General features: G+C 37.0%; 2 protein-coding genes across 2 annotated transcripts; one reads left to right on the top strand and one right to left on the bottom strand.

The window, feature by feature from the left end:
* The first annotated feature begins 208 nt into the window (after nucleotides 1–208).
* Nucleotides 209–989, top strand: SIB2 (VQ motif-containing protein). Its single transcript, XM_068453162.2, has one exon. It carries the CDS (start codon nucleotides 366–368, stop codon nucleotides 882–884), a length of 519 nt encoding a protein of 172 aa, XP_068309263.2. The 5' UTR covers nucleotides 209–365; the 3' UTR covers nucleotides 885–989.
* A 10,237-nt stretch (nucleotides 990–11,226) lies between these two features.
* Nucleotides 11,227–16,746, bottom strand: LOC137713596 (nudix hydrolase 16, mitochondrial). Its single transcript, XM_068452918.2, has 4 exons — nucleotides 16,205–16,746; nucleotides 14,716–14,830; nucleotides 13,731–13,814; nucleotides 11,227–11,602 (listed from the first exon to the last, which is right to left on the bottom strand). The coding sequence occupies exons 1-4, from the start codon at nucleotides 16,273–16,275 to the stop codon at nucleotides 11,333–11,335; spliced, it is 540 nt and encodes a 179-aa protein (XP_068309019.2). The 5' UTR covers nucleotides 16,276–16,746; the 3' UTR covers nucleotides 11,227–11,332.
* Nucleotides 16,747–17,339: the final 593 nt, after the last annotated feature.

The following is a 17,339-nucleotide window of genomic DNA, read 5'->3' on the forward strand; positions in this document are numbered from 1 at the left end:
ACCTGGATTTGTATGATTCCACGTGTTAGAATTATTGGCAATACTAAAAGCCAAGCACCACTCCACGCGCATCGTAACGTGTTCTAAAACACTCGCTTCAAATGTGCGATCTATATTCTGAAACTATATCACACTCGCGCATTTAGCGAGTGGGATTAGCACCAGTTTTGGACCCATATGATTTCTTGTTTAGTTTCGGATTTATGCATCAAAACAACTTCTTGGTGTATTCTTTTTTTCCCACATCATTTTCTCTCTTCATCTTTCCCAATTCCCAAACACTCTTTTTTCCGGGAAAGTGCAAGAAAATTAACCAATTAACATACCCCTTGGAGCTCCTCAAGTTCTTTTATCCACTACCAGCAATGAATAACCCTAACCCTAACCCTAACCAACAAAGTAGTAAAACTAACAAAGCCAAAAATAGAAAGACTACCAAAAGTAGTTACAGTAGCAAGAAAAAGCAAGGCGGTATCAAAGTTGTGTACATCTCCAACCCAATGAAGGTGAGTACGAGTGCCTCACAGTTCAGGGCTTTGGTTCAGGAGCTCACCGGCCAAGACTCCACGTTCCCGGACGACCCCGCTAGGTTTTCGGCCGTGTACTCTTCGCCTCCGAACAGCAGTTTCATCGGTGAGGCGCTTCCGGATTCGACAGTGCAGAATCATCATCATCATCATGAACATCTTCAAGATTATGCATTAGATCTAGAGGTTGCTTCCAGTCCTACTAGTTACCAAGAGCAGGCAGCCGGGAGTTCAAACTCAAATGACAGCAAAAATCAACACGAGATTGAGCTGTATGATGATCTTTTTGTGCCTGAAATGGTTGACAACTTAGGGGGTTTGTTGCCTTCCACTGTCATGTATGGATCTTCCTCTTAATTATTAACTACTATTTTTAATTAATTAATGTTGATTATGTGTACTGTGCTTAAACTTAAGCCAACAATTAGTATGCGAATGTAATTTTGAGCAAGATTCTTCGTTTATTTTTAAATTATGAATTGATAAATAAGCTTGTAAACAAAGTCAACTCTGTTAATTCTTGTGTGTTACTTTTACTTAACTGGTTAACTATCCCTGTTAACTAATAGTTCTCTCATACGATCTTTGGGAGATTATTTTCAATTTTTTTAGCTTCTTAGCACTTTTTGTTTTTTAGTTCCTGACTATCAAATTAAATAAATCAAAACAGTATAATCAAACTTTAATTAAGAGCGTGTATGAGACTAATAGTAGTGTGTATTTATCATTTTTCTAAATATTAAAATATGTGCTAAATATATATGAGTTTACAGTAGTTGTCCTTTGCATATTTGTTCATTTTCTGCTTTTGGCTGGCTGAGCCGATGTTTATTGTCGTCCACAATTAATCAAAAGCATGAGGAGAGAAACTGACCTAGTATAATGATGCACCGACGAGCACAGCGATGCGTATACCTCTAAACAGCAAAAAGGACAACTGGATTTTTTTTTTTTTTTTTTTTTGAACAAATGGTATTCTTTACGCTAAAGAAGTTGAGATGTGGATTAAGTCTTACAATCCGTTAATAATAATGTATTTCAAATTCGTCTATGACAAGAAACGAACTTAAAACCTCTCATTTATAAATGAAGATGAATATCACTATACTATAATACTAAGTGACGAAGATTGATATATTTAGGGAAAATTACACAAAACTACCTCAACTATGAGTCGAACTACAAGCTCATACCTCATGTTTAAAACATGACAATGTCATACCTCAACTTATATTTCGTTGCAATGTCATACCTCTGTTAACTTTTCTGTTAATTTTTCTGTTAAATGCTGACGTGGCATGAGGTGGACCTACTATTTTGCTAATTAGAATAAAAAATTAATTAATTATTAATTAATTAATTTTTATTTATATAACAATTAATATTCATTATAAACAAATAATTTTTGGGCCCCCTCATCCGAATCTCTCTCCTTCAAACTCTCCATTCTCTCCCAACGCGCCCTAGAAAACGGGCACCAGCCAGCCGAAAAAATTTCTGCTCCGTTCATCCTAAAATCTCTACCAAAACACACGAAATTTATCTCAAAAGGAAGATCACAAATCAAAGAGTAGAAATATACCCTTTTTACACCAAGTCGTGGCTGGATAATGGCTTGAGAACGGCCTGAGGTTGTCAACCCAAAACTAGGCTTTTGGTTTCTCGAGAAATCGAGGTAGATTCAAGTCTCCCATGCTCGAATCCAAACCTCAGGATGAAGGGGAAGTGATCCGTGGTCCAAGTCTCGTCCAATCTGACTAGGAATTGACTAATTTTCATCTGAAAACTGTGAGGTGGTTTAGGGTTTCCATCTATGTTGCTGTACAGAGAAGATGAGAGGTTAGAGAAACTGAGGAGTTGAGCGTTGAGGGAGAAAAGAAGAGAGAGTGACACGGTTGTGGTGGTGGTCTGGTGATGGCCTTTCTCTGGGGCTTGGCGTCTTTGTGAACATAGGGAAAAAAAGATGGTGAGCATTGGGAGAGAAGGGAGAGTTTGAGGGAAAATATGGCCGTTCTCTAGGTCAGTCGAAGCGGGCCAGAAAAGATCCGAAACCTGTGTTTAAAGAGGAGGTTGAAGAGGACGGAGGAGGAAGAAGGGGGCGGAGGAGGATGAAGGGGCGCTAGGGAGAAAACACGATTTCTGGGGAAAAAAAGGAAGAGAAATGTTTGTTTGTTTTGATTAATTTTTAATTGTTAAATAAATAACAAATAATTTATTATTAATTAATTAAAATTTTATTCTAATTATCAAAATAATGGGCCCTGCTCATGCCACGTCAGCATTTAACAGAAAAATTAATAGAAAAGTTAACAGATGTATGACATTACAACAAAATCATAAGTTGAGGTATGACATTGTCATGTTTTAAACATGAGGTATGAGATTGTAGTTCGACACATAGTTGAGGTAGTTTTGTGTAATTTACCCATATATTTAATTAAAACAAAATTCAACTAATTTATTTAATCAACAAGAAGGTTAATTATGCCCTAATAAATGAGCATTATCTTTCAATTGGATGTATTTTATGTGGCTGATGGTTTATTTTGTATTGTCTCTCTATTGCATTTGTAATTGTGAAATTATACTTCTTGTCTATAATGTTCCAAAAAAATTTCAAATCTAATTAGTCTAGAAAATAGAACTTAAAAAGTTATCACATTTAATTTAGGGTTTACTAGCTTGTGAAATCTAGAAGTAAACTGTATGAAGAAAGTTGAGGTTTCACCATAAAATCAATTGACAATATGGAGAATAGCCTAACTTGCTTATAAACATATGCAAGGCCCATCCTCTTATCAATGTGGGTTTTATTCTTAACACGCCCCTTCACGTGTGACGAATATTTAGGCCTAAAACATGGACAACACAAACAGGATGATGTGTAGCGCGTGTGGGTATTGGGCTTCACACGTAGGACAACCTGCTATGATACCATGAAGAATTATAATTCCTTAATTTCATTGATTCACAAGAATACAAATATATACAAGTTAATTGACTTGGAGTACAAGCTAACCTAGGCCCATAGGAGTTATAAAACCTAGCCCATAATAATCATCCTACACTAATAGCCCCCCGCAAATTTGGCGGTCTCGAAGTGACAAGTTTGGAACATAAACTTCAAGGCATGGTTTGGAAAGGCTTTTGGTGAGAACATCAGCTGGTTGATCAATCGAAGGGATGAACTGAACTTTATGAGATCCTTGCTTGACGCGTTCATGAACAAAATGATAGTCAAGCTCAATATGCTTTGTTTGAGCATGAAACACCGGGTTTGTAGCCATGTATGTGGCACTCAAATTATTACAATATAAAAAGGTGGGGGAAGGAACTGGAAATTGAAGCTCACAAAACACATAAGAAAGCCAAATAAATTCGGCATAAGCATGAGCCAAAACTATGTATCAAATTCCACGCTAAACCGAGAGACAGTCGGTTGCTTGGTTGAGCTCAAAGAAACTAAATTAGGCCCATGAAAAATAAGAAAACCCTAAGTAGAACGACGAGTGTTTGGATAGCCAGCCCAATCAGCATCCAAATAACGACGAAAAAAAGGAGGATCAAAAAAGCGATGAAAGGAAATCCCATGGTTAAGAGTTCCCCTTGAGAATGCATTTAGCAGCAATAAAATGAGTCTGAGTAGGACGAGACATGAACTAAGAGACATGATTCATAACATAGGCAATATTCGAACAAGTCAAGGTGAGATACTAAAGAGAACTTAACAGATGACGGAATTCAGTGGGATTGGACATGGGTGTGCCATCATGATTGAATAGCTGGGCACGAGAAACAATAAACGTGCTACACGGCTTACAATCAGTCATATGTGTCCCTATCATTAAGTCAAGAACATGCTTGGTTTGAGATAGATGAAAACCAACTGTCGTATGATGAGCTTCAATACCCACATAGTAAGGAGTACCAAGACCCTTAATCTCAAATTCATCTCCTAAAAGATCTATAAAATGCTGAAGAGCCATATAATTATTCCCAGTTAAAATAATATCGTCCACTTAAACTAATAAGATAAGATGAGTCGTACCACGATGAAAATAAGGTTTTAAATGAATGAATAATATATTTGTGTGGGGACATGAGACACGATGGACCATTCCATGGCTGTGACAGAAGGTTTTAAACGAATGAATAAAATATTCCGTATCACCATTTGTTTGGAGAAACTTAACAGATGAATTAAAGATATTATTCACCATGTTGTAAAGTGATTCAAAGTGTAAGAAAACTTTGGATTTGGCCCGTATAGGAAAAATCCAAGAATAACAATTGTAATCATCCTTAAATAAAACATAATAGAAAAAACCGAAATTAGACAGAGTAGAAGACATCCAGACATCAAAGTGAATTAAGTAAAACGGAAACAAAGCAATAACTGTAGGGAATTATTATTAGCACTCTAAAAATCTCATTTGGCACTCCAAACATTTTATAATTAGAAAAAAAAAATACACTTGTGAAGAGTGTATAATGAGATTTTTGGAGTGCCAATGACAGTTCCCTAACTTTAATAGATGTAAAAGATAATTTGTGCGACTTAGAAAGTGCACAGGATTTACAAAACCCCTTATTTAATTGAGACATAGAACCTAAAGACAATTTAGATAAAACATTGGAAGATGGATGACCAAGACGAGAGTACTACAAGGAATAGGTAGCGGCATGAAAGGGGGACGAATGGGATGGAGATACAGGATAAAGATGACCCTTACAAAGACCTTGAAATAATGGAGAACCAGTGTAAAAGTCAAAAATTACTTGACCAAAAGGATGAATAGTAACAGAACAAAATTATGTTTAGTAAATTAAGAGGCAGAAAGAAGATTTTTCTTAAGAGAAGAAACATGAAGAACATGATTTAATTTAAACTAACAAGAAAGTAAGAGGGAGAGAACCAGTTTGAGTGATAGGGAGAGAAGCCCCGTTACCAACAAGAACATATTTTTTACCATGATAAAGAGTGGGGTCATCGAAAGCAGCTCAATTGTGGGTCATGTGGTGAGTGGCATTGGTATCAACGTACCAAGCAGCAACATTAGCAACACTAGGTGAAAATGCGTGATAACCCGCAAAAGGAGAAACAAGACGGTGCGGGCATGTAGAAACGTGATAGCCTTGCGAGTTACAAAAGTTACACTAAAAACTAGGGGGAACACCTAGAATACTTTGTTAAGGAGGAGGATTAAAACCCCATTGGTTGGGCTGCTAACCACTGCAGCCACTGCGGCAAAAACCACCACGTCTACCTTTGCCTTATCCACAAGGCTAATTTTTATTGCCATTAAAGCCACATCGGGGCTGATGATTCTTACAGTGCTGAGGGTGTTGAGGAAGTTGTTTAAGGCCTTGGGTTTATTATGCAGCATGCAGCTACAATTGTTGTTAAGGAAACGTATGGGGCACGACCTGCTGATGCTGATAAGAGATGAGTGGATGGACAAGTTGCTGCGTTTGGGGAGGCAAAGCTTGCTGGGCCTGGGCTGAAGCCACTTTGAGCAGCTTGGGGAGGCACAACAGCAAGCATGGCCTGAGTCATGGGTTCCACACGAGTTTGATTCTCAAATTGTAAAAGTTGGGACCAAAGATCAAGGAATTCGAGCAAGGTAAGAGAATGAATTATGGTGATCACAAACATCGAGTAATCAAGGCCAAGGTCTTTGAGAACAAAACTCACCAAATCAGTATTAGAGACATGTTAATTAATAGCAGCAAGAGAGTCAGAGATAAACTTACCCTGTTGAAGATAGTCCGAGAAGGAATTAAAACCCTTCATAAGTGACATAAGCTGAAGCCGAAGGTTGGTGGCATTGGCAAGAGAAGCCTAAGAAAAATGCTCATGAAAACACTCCAAAATCGCTTAAGATGAGCTTTTGGCAATAGTGAAAGATGAAATAGGTTCATATAGTGTGGAAGTCAAATAACTGACAACCAGTTGATTAGTTTGAAACCATGTAGCAAAAGCCAGATTGGCTTAAACTAGTGCCTTGTTAGCAACAAGAAGAGTAACAGAATGAGCCTGAATTATACCATCCACAAAGCTAATGAATTATAACCTAAAAGAAATGGCTTCATCTAACTAATCCAGATAAGGTAGTTGGAATCAGTAAGTTTAAGAAAGTGAGCAACGTTAGGACCAGAAAGAGAGGGTCCAGAGGTGGCAGATGAATGTTAAGTACTGGGTTTCTTGTTTGGCTTCCCTTGTCAAAATTTGTAAATGCTACTGTTGAAGTTCCTTTCGAGTGTAAATATAAAGATAGTATAGCGGCACAAGTAAAGGTGTTGAACCACAAAGACTGAGAAGCAACTTAGTAAAACCTTTAACTCTTACAAATTAGCATTAGTTGAAGACTTCTATGACTTAAAATGGGGGGTTTGAGTAATTTTGGAAAAGAAATAAAGACAGAAAGAAAAGGGATAAATTAGAAGTATCTAAAAACAAACCTAAGACATGTAATAGGTTAGAAACGTTTTTAGGACATAAATCTGATTTCAAATGAACACAAGTCTTCCTCTAAATATTCCTGAATCAGTGATGATCTTTTAGCTTATCTCTTTCAAATGCACAACTAAGATGTTCACATATCTAGCATGGCATATAACTAGATTGTATGAATCATCTCTTACTTTGCATGTTAGATGCATGACATATACATAAAACTTATATTTGTAGGTGCAACTTAGCATGGCATATACTCAAATTTAGCACCTAGAAACTCATTAAGAATGAAGAGGATTATGAACATCACATGAACCCTAGAACATGACATTTATCCTAGAACTTCATGGAATCAATTTACATGATTAGTTTTGAACCTAACCACTTGTTGCTAATGAATGAAAGAAGATATGGCAGTCATCCTTATCATTCTCAATAGAAAGCAAACATAAACAAGGTAGTTAAGCTGGAAAATATATGCTTGAAATGATTGAAACAGAAAACTGATTCTAGCTTGCGAATGAAATTGATAAACTAAAATTGCATCATAACATTAATTCAATCATGTCTAGGGCTTCAAAGCAGCCCTAAGTATCCATAAAAAGTCAGAAAAGCTAGAACCTAGAAATTGCTCAAGGCTGAAGACTCCTGCTCTTTTTCTCTAGATTCTCCTCCTTCTGTTGAGTATTCATCTCTTATTAAAAGGCTTAGAACTTATCTAACATCTAACACATTTACATCCTTGAATTGACTTTCATTTATAGCTCATAACAACCAACTTTTAGTATTGGAGTAACTGAAAACTAGCTGTTATCAGAATTTGTAACTAAGTAGCTCCTATTTATTCTGTTATAACTTCTTGTCGAAACCTCCAAATCACAAGCTGTAAAGACCATCACAAAGAAGACGTCCAGGGCTTTCTAACTATATATGGCCCATTTTCTAATTCGTTTTAAGCACTTCGGGGCAAAGCTCGCAAGTTGGCAATTCTGCAAGGGCCTTTTATGGCGGATCTTGGGCCACTTGTTACAATATTCAAAATAAGATGATTTCTTCAAGCCCTTACTTTCATCCTGAAATACAATACAAACAACAAAATACCTTATGATGCATAGAGATTTTAAGTCAAAAACCTAAGTAAAAGAGGGCATATAAATATAACTTTAATTATGCACTCAACATACCACACATGCTCATAATTTAGAGTTAGGGTACAATGCTGATATGGATTTCTACTGGGATTGAACTTGTCAAAACATCAGCCTTCTACACTACAAAAGGTTTGAATCATACATTTGCATTTGCATATCAAACTTATTTTTCTAGATTCCTTTTGTTTAGTGCGGTTGTCTAGTTAGAAATTTTGTCTGTTGTCCAGCTGTCTAGGCATGCAAATTAAGAAAGCCCACATAGGCCAACTGACACCCTTTCTTATGTGTGGATCTCTCACCCTTGATCTGGAAAGGTCTCTTTAGCTTGTGACACGTGTCTCCTTATTCCCCTTGTCTGAAATATTCATCTCTCCCATTAAAAGGGTTCTCAAGGATTCATTTGTTCATTGGTTAGGATTTTTAGATTTTTAGAAAAAAGAATGCATTTAGCCTAGAGCTACCTCTTACGCTTCTAAATCGAAACCCTAGCCACACAACCATCTCATGCACAAACACCCAATCATTGCATATTAGGGTTGCATTGTTTTAATGGTTTTGCATTAAGTTTTTGGTCTAAACCTAAATTTTTCATATCCTTCATAGATCAATCTCTCGGATTCATGTTAGGTTCTTCTTCAACTGTTTGACTGAAGAACCTAACTAGTTAGTTAGATCCAAATATGTTGTGCATATCATAAAATCATATCATATCATTGATCATGTTGATCCTAGTGCCACAAGGTGATGAGCTTAGGAGGAGCTGCTACTTCGTGAAGACCGAAGGAGTCCGTCTCGTGTAAGGCAGAGTTGCACAAGGGTAAAGCTGCTCCTTAGATAGGGTTCCAAAAATTGAACTTTGTGTGGATCTTTGTATGAACCTTTGTTTACACTAGTGGATTAGACTTAGTGGAAAGTCCCTGGTTTTTAACCAAAGGTGGGTTTTTCCGACCAAAAACTTCCTTGTGTTCATTACTTTACAAAGCCTTGTTTATAACTTTGTTGGAATTAAATATTATAGAGTTTGCTAGTATTGACACTTTATTAATCAAGTGAACTTAACTCAAGTACTAAGACTTAAACTTAACTGAACTTCACTTTGTTATGTTTTAACCTTTTAAATTTGTTTGATTTATATGCTTGTGGGATTCTAACAATCTATACTCAGTTGACTAGTACATTTGGCTAGTTAGTATAGTTGCTTCTAAGTTTTTATTGTAGGGTATTCCAGCTGGTACCAATTTCAATGATGAAGAGGGTTGAGTGGCCATTGGTGAATTACAGGGAATAAGCACGACAATGATGAAGAAAATGTTTAGAGGGGACGACTTAGGTGTGGAAAAAGGAAAAGGTTTGGCTAAAAAAGGGAAACCTTAACACACCCCACTCCCTTGTCTCATGCCCCAACGTAGCGGGTAGAAATCGGTCTTCTCAAGGTAGTTTACTCAAGCACCGAGAACACCTTGTTGTTGGTTAGGATGAAAAGCCTATTGATTTGATTTACTTAAACGAGTTATAATTCAACCGGTCATTAGCTATTTGACTTATACTCTTTCCGAACCTATTTTGTCACTCAGTATTGGCAAAACCACTTCAGGCGTTTTGGGAGTGCCTTTATGCACACTTTTCTTATGCTTCCCTTGCCAATGCCACCAATCGTTTTCAACTCCTGGCACTTACAAAGGGCTCCCGTTCCATCTCGGAATATTTTCAACAAGCTAAGTTTATTGCTGACTCTCTTGCTACTATTAATCAACCTATCTCTAATACTAATTTGGTGAGTTTTGTTCTCAAAGGCATTAGTCCTGACTACTTGATGTTTTGACCCTCATAATTAATTCTCTTCTCTTGCCAGAATTCCTCAACCTTTGATCTCATTTCTTGCAATTTGAGTTCCAAACCCATGTTGACCCTGCTGTCTATGTTATGTTTGCTGCCACTCCAAGTGGATTGGCTCCTGTGCAGGCCCAACCACAACCTCTGGCCTAATTTCCATAACCAGCTGTGGCCCACAATCAACATATTGGCCTGCCTCAGAATCTACAACAGCTACTACCACATCAGGTTTTCCCACTGTAGCAGCAACCTGTTACGTACCAGGCCCAAGGCCGAGCATCGCATCCCTTTTCCTAACCTGCATAGCAGGCCCAGCGCAGAAGAAATAACAACAGGCCTCCTCCATGTTGTGGTCCTTCCAACCAACACCCTTGTGGCTGCGATGGTCGTGGTGGTTGACAATCAAATCAATGAGCTTTTCATCCTAATCAACAACAAGGTGTTCTCGGTGCCCCTCATTGATTTTGGTGTAATTTTATGCAACACTCCAGGTTATCATATTCTTGCTTACATTCATTGCCCTCCATCTCCCTTTGTGGGCTGTCATGCTTTTCCACTTGGCATAACTCATGATCCTACTTGGTACTTTGATACAGGAGTCACTCACCACATGACTAATAACGAGGTTGCTTTTCAAGACATCTCTCCATATCTTGGTAACGCATATGTTCTTGTTGGTAACGAGGCTTCACTTCCTATTGCTCACATCGACTCTCTTCCCTTTCACTTGGGTTCTCATCAATTCCAAATAAATAATGTCTTACATGTTCCCTCTATTAGGAAAAATCTTTTGTTTGTTTCTCAGTTTACTAAAGACAATTCCGTGGTTGTTACTACTCATCCTTTTAGTCAAGTTATTTCTGACTTTTACACTAGTCCTCCATTGTTTCAAGGCCGCTATAAGGATCATCTTTATGCCGTGTCTCTGTCTCGTCCATTTGCATTCCATGCAGTCTCCTCCTTCTTGTGGCACTCTCGTCTTGGTCTTCCATCCTTCAAAGTTTTGTCTAAATTATCTTTAGGTTCTATGTCTACTTTAAATAAACAGTTTTGTAAGCCTGTGCGCTTTCTAAGTCGCACAAACTTTGTTTTCATTCAAATAAAATTATTGCTCTATTTCTGTTTTATTTAATTCATTCCGATGTTTGGAAGTCGTCTATTTCGTCAACCTCCGGTTTTCGTTATTATGTCTTATTTTCGGATGATTATAGTCGTTACTCTTGGATTTTTCCTATGCTGCCAAGTGAGCTTTATAGCGTTTGATAGAACCATCTTGGCTAATTAGTTCAAATCTTGGCTAATTATGCGCTGAAATCAGTTCCAGTCTGGTAATTATTCCTGGTCTGCAGATGAATCAGGTGAAATTAAGTGGTTCTCTTTCTTTGATTGCTTATCATCTGTTCCGCAAACCAACTTGAGAAGCCTTCTTCAAGGGCCGCTTTCATCCATTGATGCCGGCAAAGTTCTGTAGCTTCAGGGATGGAATGCCAACTTCGCCGACGATTGTTTTGTTCTGGCCAAAACTCGAGCTCTTCCTTCACAAGCAAAGGAAACATGGCAGCTTTGCTCAATCCCTCGGGACTAAGTTCATCTTGCAGGGTCTTGCTCTTAAAAAAATAGTGCCCCAAACAATCCTGAAACGCACAAATAGGTAAGGTTGAAAGTTAACTGCTGTCATGAAAAAGTAATTCTCTAACTATAAGGCATAAGGTTTTCTCAGCAGGCAATAATTATACGAATTCCAGAACAGGCAATAATTATACGAATTCCAGACGCAGTTTTGGACTTGGAAACGGATGGCAATCAATATCACATAATCTTTTTGCTATATCCATATACAGAAAGAAGAAAATTATTTGGCATAGATCTTATCCCGCACAATGTGTTGCCGATACTTACGAGAAATTGATGCATGAAGAACTCCAGAATAATGCTTTCAATGAACAGAAAAGCAGGAAGTGATACTCAAGACTGGACTTCACCACTCCACTTTGGGCAAGAAGAGGAAGGGAATTCAAATCTAGCTACTGGATCTGAATTTTACAACGGAGCCTCCAATGAAACTTGAGCAAATCAAGAAGCCCGTATTCCATTTACTAACTCAATCTTTTTCTTCCCAACCCTCTAGAAATAAGGAATTTATCTATAACTTCTTTATTTCAGTTTCAATTATATCCATTCCAACTCTTCGCTACTCTTTGTATAACAGCCACAATTGGGTTTCTGACTCTGCATGTATTTATATAATTTCTCAACATTTCACGAAGATCCTTATATTTATCTTTACATGGTCATTGCAATTCTCACAATGAACCTTAAACTTTTGTTAAAATATTTTCTCCTTTTTATGTATGGATTAGAATCCCTTATAAATGTAGGAATTTAAAAACTTGGACTCTGTACCTCTCTTGTTTTGGCTGCATTTTTGCTCACCACCCTATTTATTACCATTGGATGAGTTTAAATTTCAAGATTTGTGCATATTCACTTCACAAATTTTGAAATTTAAACTCATCCAACGATGATAAATAGGGTGGTGAGCATCACCATCGCTTGAGGTTGATGACCAAAAATATTCCCTGTTGTTTCATATATCAAATCATTCAATCCCGTTCTCCTGGACCCCATGGCCCAATGAAATTTTGGTCAACCACCATTCAACCTTAATCCAACGGTAGGCCATCATTTGTATTTCCTCCGCCATGTTGGATTAAGTTCGAACAGTGGATGACCACAATTTTATTGGACCAATGCGGTTTAGGAGAACGGGCCTCTCAAATCATCTTAAAAACCTAAACTGATCTTTGTAAATAATTTCACGCAGTTAATAACTTAAATGATTCATAAGTCTCTCTCTGTGCAGTAATGGTATACTTCTGATAAGTCTTTGTTGTTTAACATTCATATAAGTGACAATAATGTTGAATGCGAAATATTGCGCCAAAACTGTGAGGTGGTGGAGAGTCCATGGAGAGTCAACACTATGAGAGAGTCTCCTTAGCATTTCTCATGTTGGATTTGTTATAAGAAACTAGAAAGACTCTAATTTATTAAAGTTTGAACTTGGCTCCTGCATCGAGCACATAATTCTATCCATGATCATTTCTTCATTGATTACCTGGTCGTATTGCAATGTATACCATAACTCCTCACATTTCCTTTCGGGTAATGCTAGGAAGACCAACTATTTAGACCAAATTTTGTCAACCACAAATAGTGTGATTGTTGATGATTAGATTATTATTTAAGCGTTGATTAAGAAAGTGAATGCACATCACAAACTAATAGCAAAAATATCCATGGTATTTTTCAAAAGCAGCTTTTAGAAAAAAAAATTGGGGCTAAAATTGTGTTCAGTAAATGAAAAAAAGTGTCTTTTTTCAAAATCATGGGTGTAAAACAGCAAAAAGCAGTAGCAACTCTACCCATACTTCTTAAAAAGCACTTTTTATAGGAGGTGGGTGAACATTACCAATCAATGAAACTTTCCTATTGACAATCCTAACCTCGCCTCTTTTTTTGCTAAAAGCACTATTACCTCTATTGTTTACCAAACACTTCCTTTTTTGTTCACAGTTGTTTATTCTCACAGCACAACAGAAGCAATTTTGAAAGTAAAAAAACATAGCAATCCCAAACTAGCCCTTCACTACCAATGCTAGCGTTAACTCAGATGCATAGACTATTCACCATCCAACAAACAAATATCCACAAGGAGGAACTTTACCAAGCATATATGAAAAACAAGCAGTTAATTCTCACCATTATATCCCCTTGTACTCCAGCCTCTTCCACAGCTTCACGTATTGCTGCTTCCTGAACGGTTTCATCATTTTCCCATCCACCCTATGATTTAATAAAGAACAGTCACATACACAAGTATGACATATATAAATGATTTCTGATTCAAGTATTACCACTGATGTATCAAAAGTGATATCCAGATTTCAGGCTTCAAATACATTAGTAATGTCAGTGACAAAATTTAAAAGAACATAACAAGTGCACTGCAGCATTAGAAGATTGTTAAACATAAGAAAACTGATTTCGTGCAGAACAGCAAATAATAAAATCATGAGCCCCAAGGCTTACGACTGGGAGAAGAACAGAAGGATGCATTTTGGCCATTGTATTTTTACAAGAAGTTGCATAATAAATGGTTATGTAGGTGAGAAAGGGAGATTCTTTTTAGATCATGGTTAAATGGAACTTTTCCAAGATTAAAGGGTAACAGCAGGTAGAAGATAAGTCCTTATGGGGCAAAGTAGCTCGAAAGTAAGATTGCATGCTTGCAGAGGATAGGCATCGTTTGGAATCTGTATAATAGAAAGACTTTGCAAAAGTCAGATATTCCTTCAAAGAACTCGAAGTGTATGTCAGATAAAATTAAGGTGTACTTACAAGTTATTTCAAGAGCTAACAATAATTTTGAGATAAGCAGTTAAATTTACGTCAAAGTTGTAATACTTCTCCGCTAGCTAGTTTTCACGAAATCTTCCTTTGAAAGAAATTCAATGCCTTTAGTGGCAATACAAAAGTGACCATTAAAACAATTTCAAACCCACTTTCAGAAATTTCTTAAAACACATAAATAACAAACGCACGCACACCCGTATAAATGAGAAAAAAAATGACACCTCTTGAGTTATTAATATGTTTATGCAAATCCTACTTATAAAAGAATTAACATGAAAAATGTATTTACAAAAGAAGGAACATGAGAAACATGAAAAGGAATAAATTCTACCTTTGGAAACACAAGCCCAGGTCCCCTTGTTGTGCTGATCATTAGTACCTCAACAACCTTCTCATATGCGCCATCACTATTTTCTCCAGTATTTCTATATTTGAAAGGAATACACCTGTACACAACTGAAATTAGATGCAGAAATAAAATAAATATATGCCCTCTCGATGAAACTTGTGATAATATGCTTGGCAGGGTAAAATATTATTAAAAAAAAAAAAATGATCAGATACATAAGTTTGTCATCTCTTATAGTAGCAGAGTCTGATGTAGAACATTTATGGAATACGCTGATGCACAAATAACTACTTGTTAGCAACAAATGTCAAGATTTTATTATAATAATTAATCCGATGATTTTTTGTTTTGCTTTATATTTAAATTCCAATGAGCCAATAGAACGAAAAAGAACGATATAACTGACCCAATAAGTCAGTTGTTTTATGCTTATTTGAGTTAAGTTAACTTGAGTAGTGTTGAACAAATTATTTACAGACAGTGACAGCAAAAACCTGACAACAAGATGTAAGGTTTATAGAGGATAATTTTTTGTGGAAGATCAGTCACATGAGTAACATTGCTTGCATTGGTATATTTAAAACTAAGGCTGCTGAATTCAAATCATTATTAAAAAAAATAAAAATAAAAAAAAAACATTTCATCCTGATCAAGTCCATATTATATTTTGCATTTTTCAAGCCAATTTTGCACTATTTGTGACTGCCTAACGTATTTGTTTCATACTTGATCTCATTTTTGCAAATAATGTTGTAACTAGATCTCTATTGCGGCATCCCCTGGAACCAGGACGAGGAATGAATATGGATATCTGCAGTAACAATTACGAAAACTACAGAATGGGTTCACCGATGCCCAGCAAGTGAGGATACCGCTACTAAAAGAATGACACTATAATTGTGGCATGAATTTGGGAGTTTCCCACTTCCTTATATATCTTCAATCAAACAAAAACAAAAAGTCAAGTTGTTCTCTCAATGGAGCCGAATAAAAAGTTTATCAAAATGATCCAGTGTCGTTGAATTTTGTCAAAAATCTACATGACCCCTGTCCTAAATTCGGAAGAGTGCCCTTTTTCTTCACTTATAAGAACTTGACAACGAAAAAAGTAAACGAATAAGAAGATTTCAAATTTCAGGAAACCTAAAAACAAGCAGCATAACTTCCAGGAGCAACAGAAAAGCTTCATTTAAGCCACAACCCAGCTTCACACACTCTCTCACCGTTGTGAAATTTGGTTTGATAGGTAACAAATTTGACCAAAATGTAGGGAAAATCAGCAAATTTGACTTATTTCCAAGGCTAGAAAGCATATGCATCTAACAAATTATACAACTCGAATATCATGAAGCTGCCAATTGAAGCATTTAACTTATACAAGTCAATAAAACATAAATGAGAGCATATAAGAGCAGCCATATTCACAAAATTGACAAATATGTCAGGAGATATAAAGAGAAGAGATACATACCCGGCGACGAGGCGGTGGCCGGCCTCGTAGCGCTGCTGGTGGCGGCCGGTGCGAGCCACCAAGTCGGACATTAGCCTTGACAGCCTAAAACACACAGATTCTTTGTGGGTTTTGGTGCCTTTTCGTGTGTATGTGGGCTACGAGTGTACGAGGAGTGTGAATTGAATCGTTGCTTGTTGTGGATTGGGTTGGCTGAGATTCCTATGCAACCTACGACTGCCTTGCTTCTTGTGTTTCTGTATTTTGTTTCCCTGTTTGTATGACTCTTAAGACGGATGCTGTGAGTGTGAGATGTGGCTGCTCTCAACTTTACTCTGTCATGCGCCACGGTCGACCGACACGACCGCGGCAACTGATTGTATTTATGTCGGTTGAGGGAGGACGGTTACGGACACAAGTACGTGAACGGAAATGGGTCGCCTGGATCTTTATCAACTCCTCGCTATTCTTGCATAGTTAAGCATTCGCGACAGAGTGATATAAGCAGGGAATGAGACTGTGAGGTCTGTGTGCTCTTTGTATAATTAACGGGAATCAATTGCATTCATATGTACCATATCCAATGTGTTTTTAATTACTTCATGTAATAAAATTTTCAATTATATATATGAACGCATAAGGTCCCTGTTAAGCTTTTTAAGCTCACTGTCGATCTTTCTAAGAATAATGATTGGATTACTAAGAACCTATCTGAATAACCCTTTTGAGGAACACTTTCGTTGGTAGACACGAAGGGAGACTTTGCAATCAGGTCTAAAATGCAAGTAAAGCGTATATTACGACAACAATAACAAAGTCTTATCCCACTAAGTGAATGTGGCCTAAGTTTCTGTAGACGTTACTAGTGGGGGAGGGGCTTTAATGGAAGATGCTTGGACATTCAAACGATGATTGCTTGGTTTCTAGGCTGCCCATCACCTGTCAACCTTTCTTGTGTTTAGTGTGTTCTGTTTACTTGTAGAACACAATTACATTTAGTTAGCTCCTTAATTCAAGGAGCCGTCACTTTTAGGGTTTAGATTAAGCCTGATGTTAAAAGGCATGATTTAGGGAAAAGTCATCGTGTGTGATGATCTCCTATTGCTTTATTTATATCTTATACATGCTGTAATGGTTCCTTATGAATGAATATACA

Source organism: Pyrus communis, chromosome 14 (genome assembly GCF_041283825.1).
Source record: "Pyrus communis isolate YQ-2024b chromosome 14, ASM4128382v1, whole genome shotgun sequence".
NCBI lineage: Eukaryota > Viridiplantae > Streptophyta > Magnoliopsida > Rosales > Rosaceae > Pyrus > Pyrus communis.

Coding starts and splice junctions, on each gene's coding strand:
- LOC137713596 (XM_068452918.2), bottom strand. CDS start 16,275: ATGTCCGACTTGGTGGCTCGCACCGGCCGCCACCAGCAGCGCTACGAG. Junction 14,831..16,204: donor GGCCACCGCCTCGTCGCCGG/GTATGTATCTCT, acceptor AGTTGTGTACAG/GTGTATTCCTTTCAAATATA. Junction 11,603..13,730: donor GAGTACAAGGGGATATAATG/GTGAGAATTAAC, acceptor TGTGCGTTTCAG/GATTGTTTGGGGCACTATTT.
- SIB2 (XM_068453162.2), top strand. CDS start 366: ATGAATAACCCTAACCCTAACCCTAACCAACAAAGTAGTAAAACTAAC.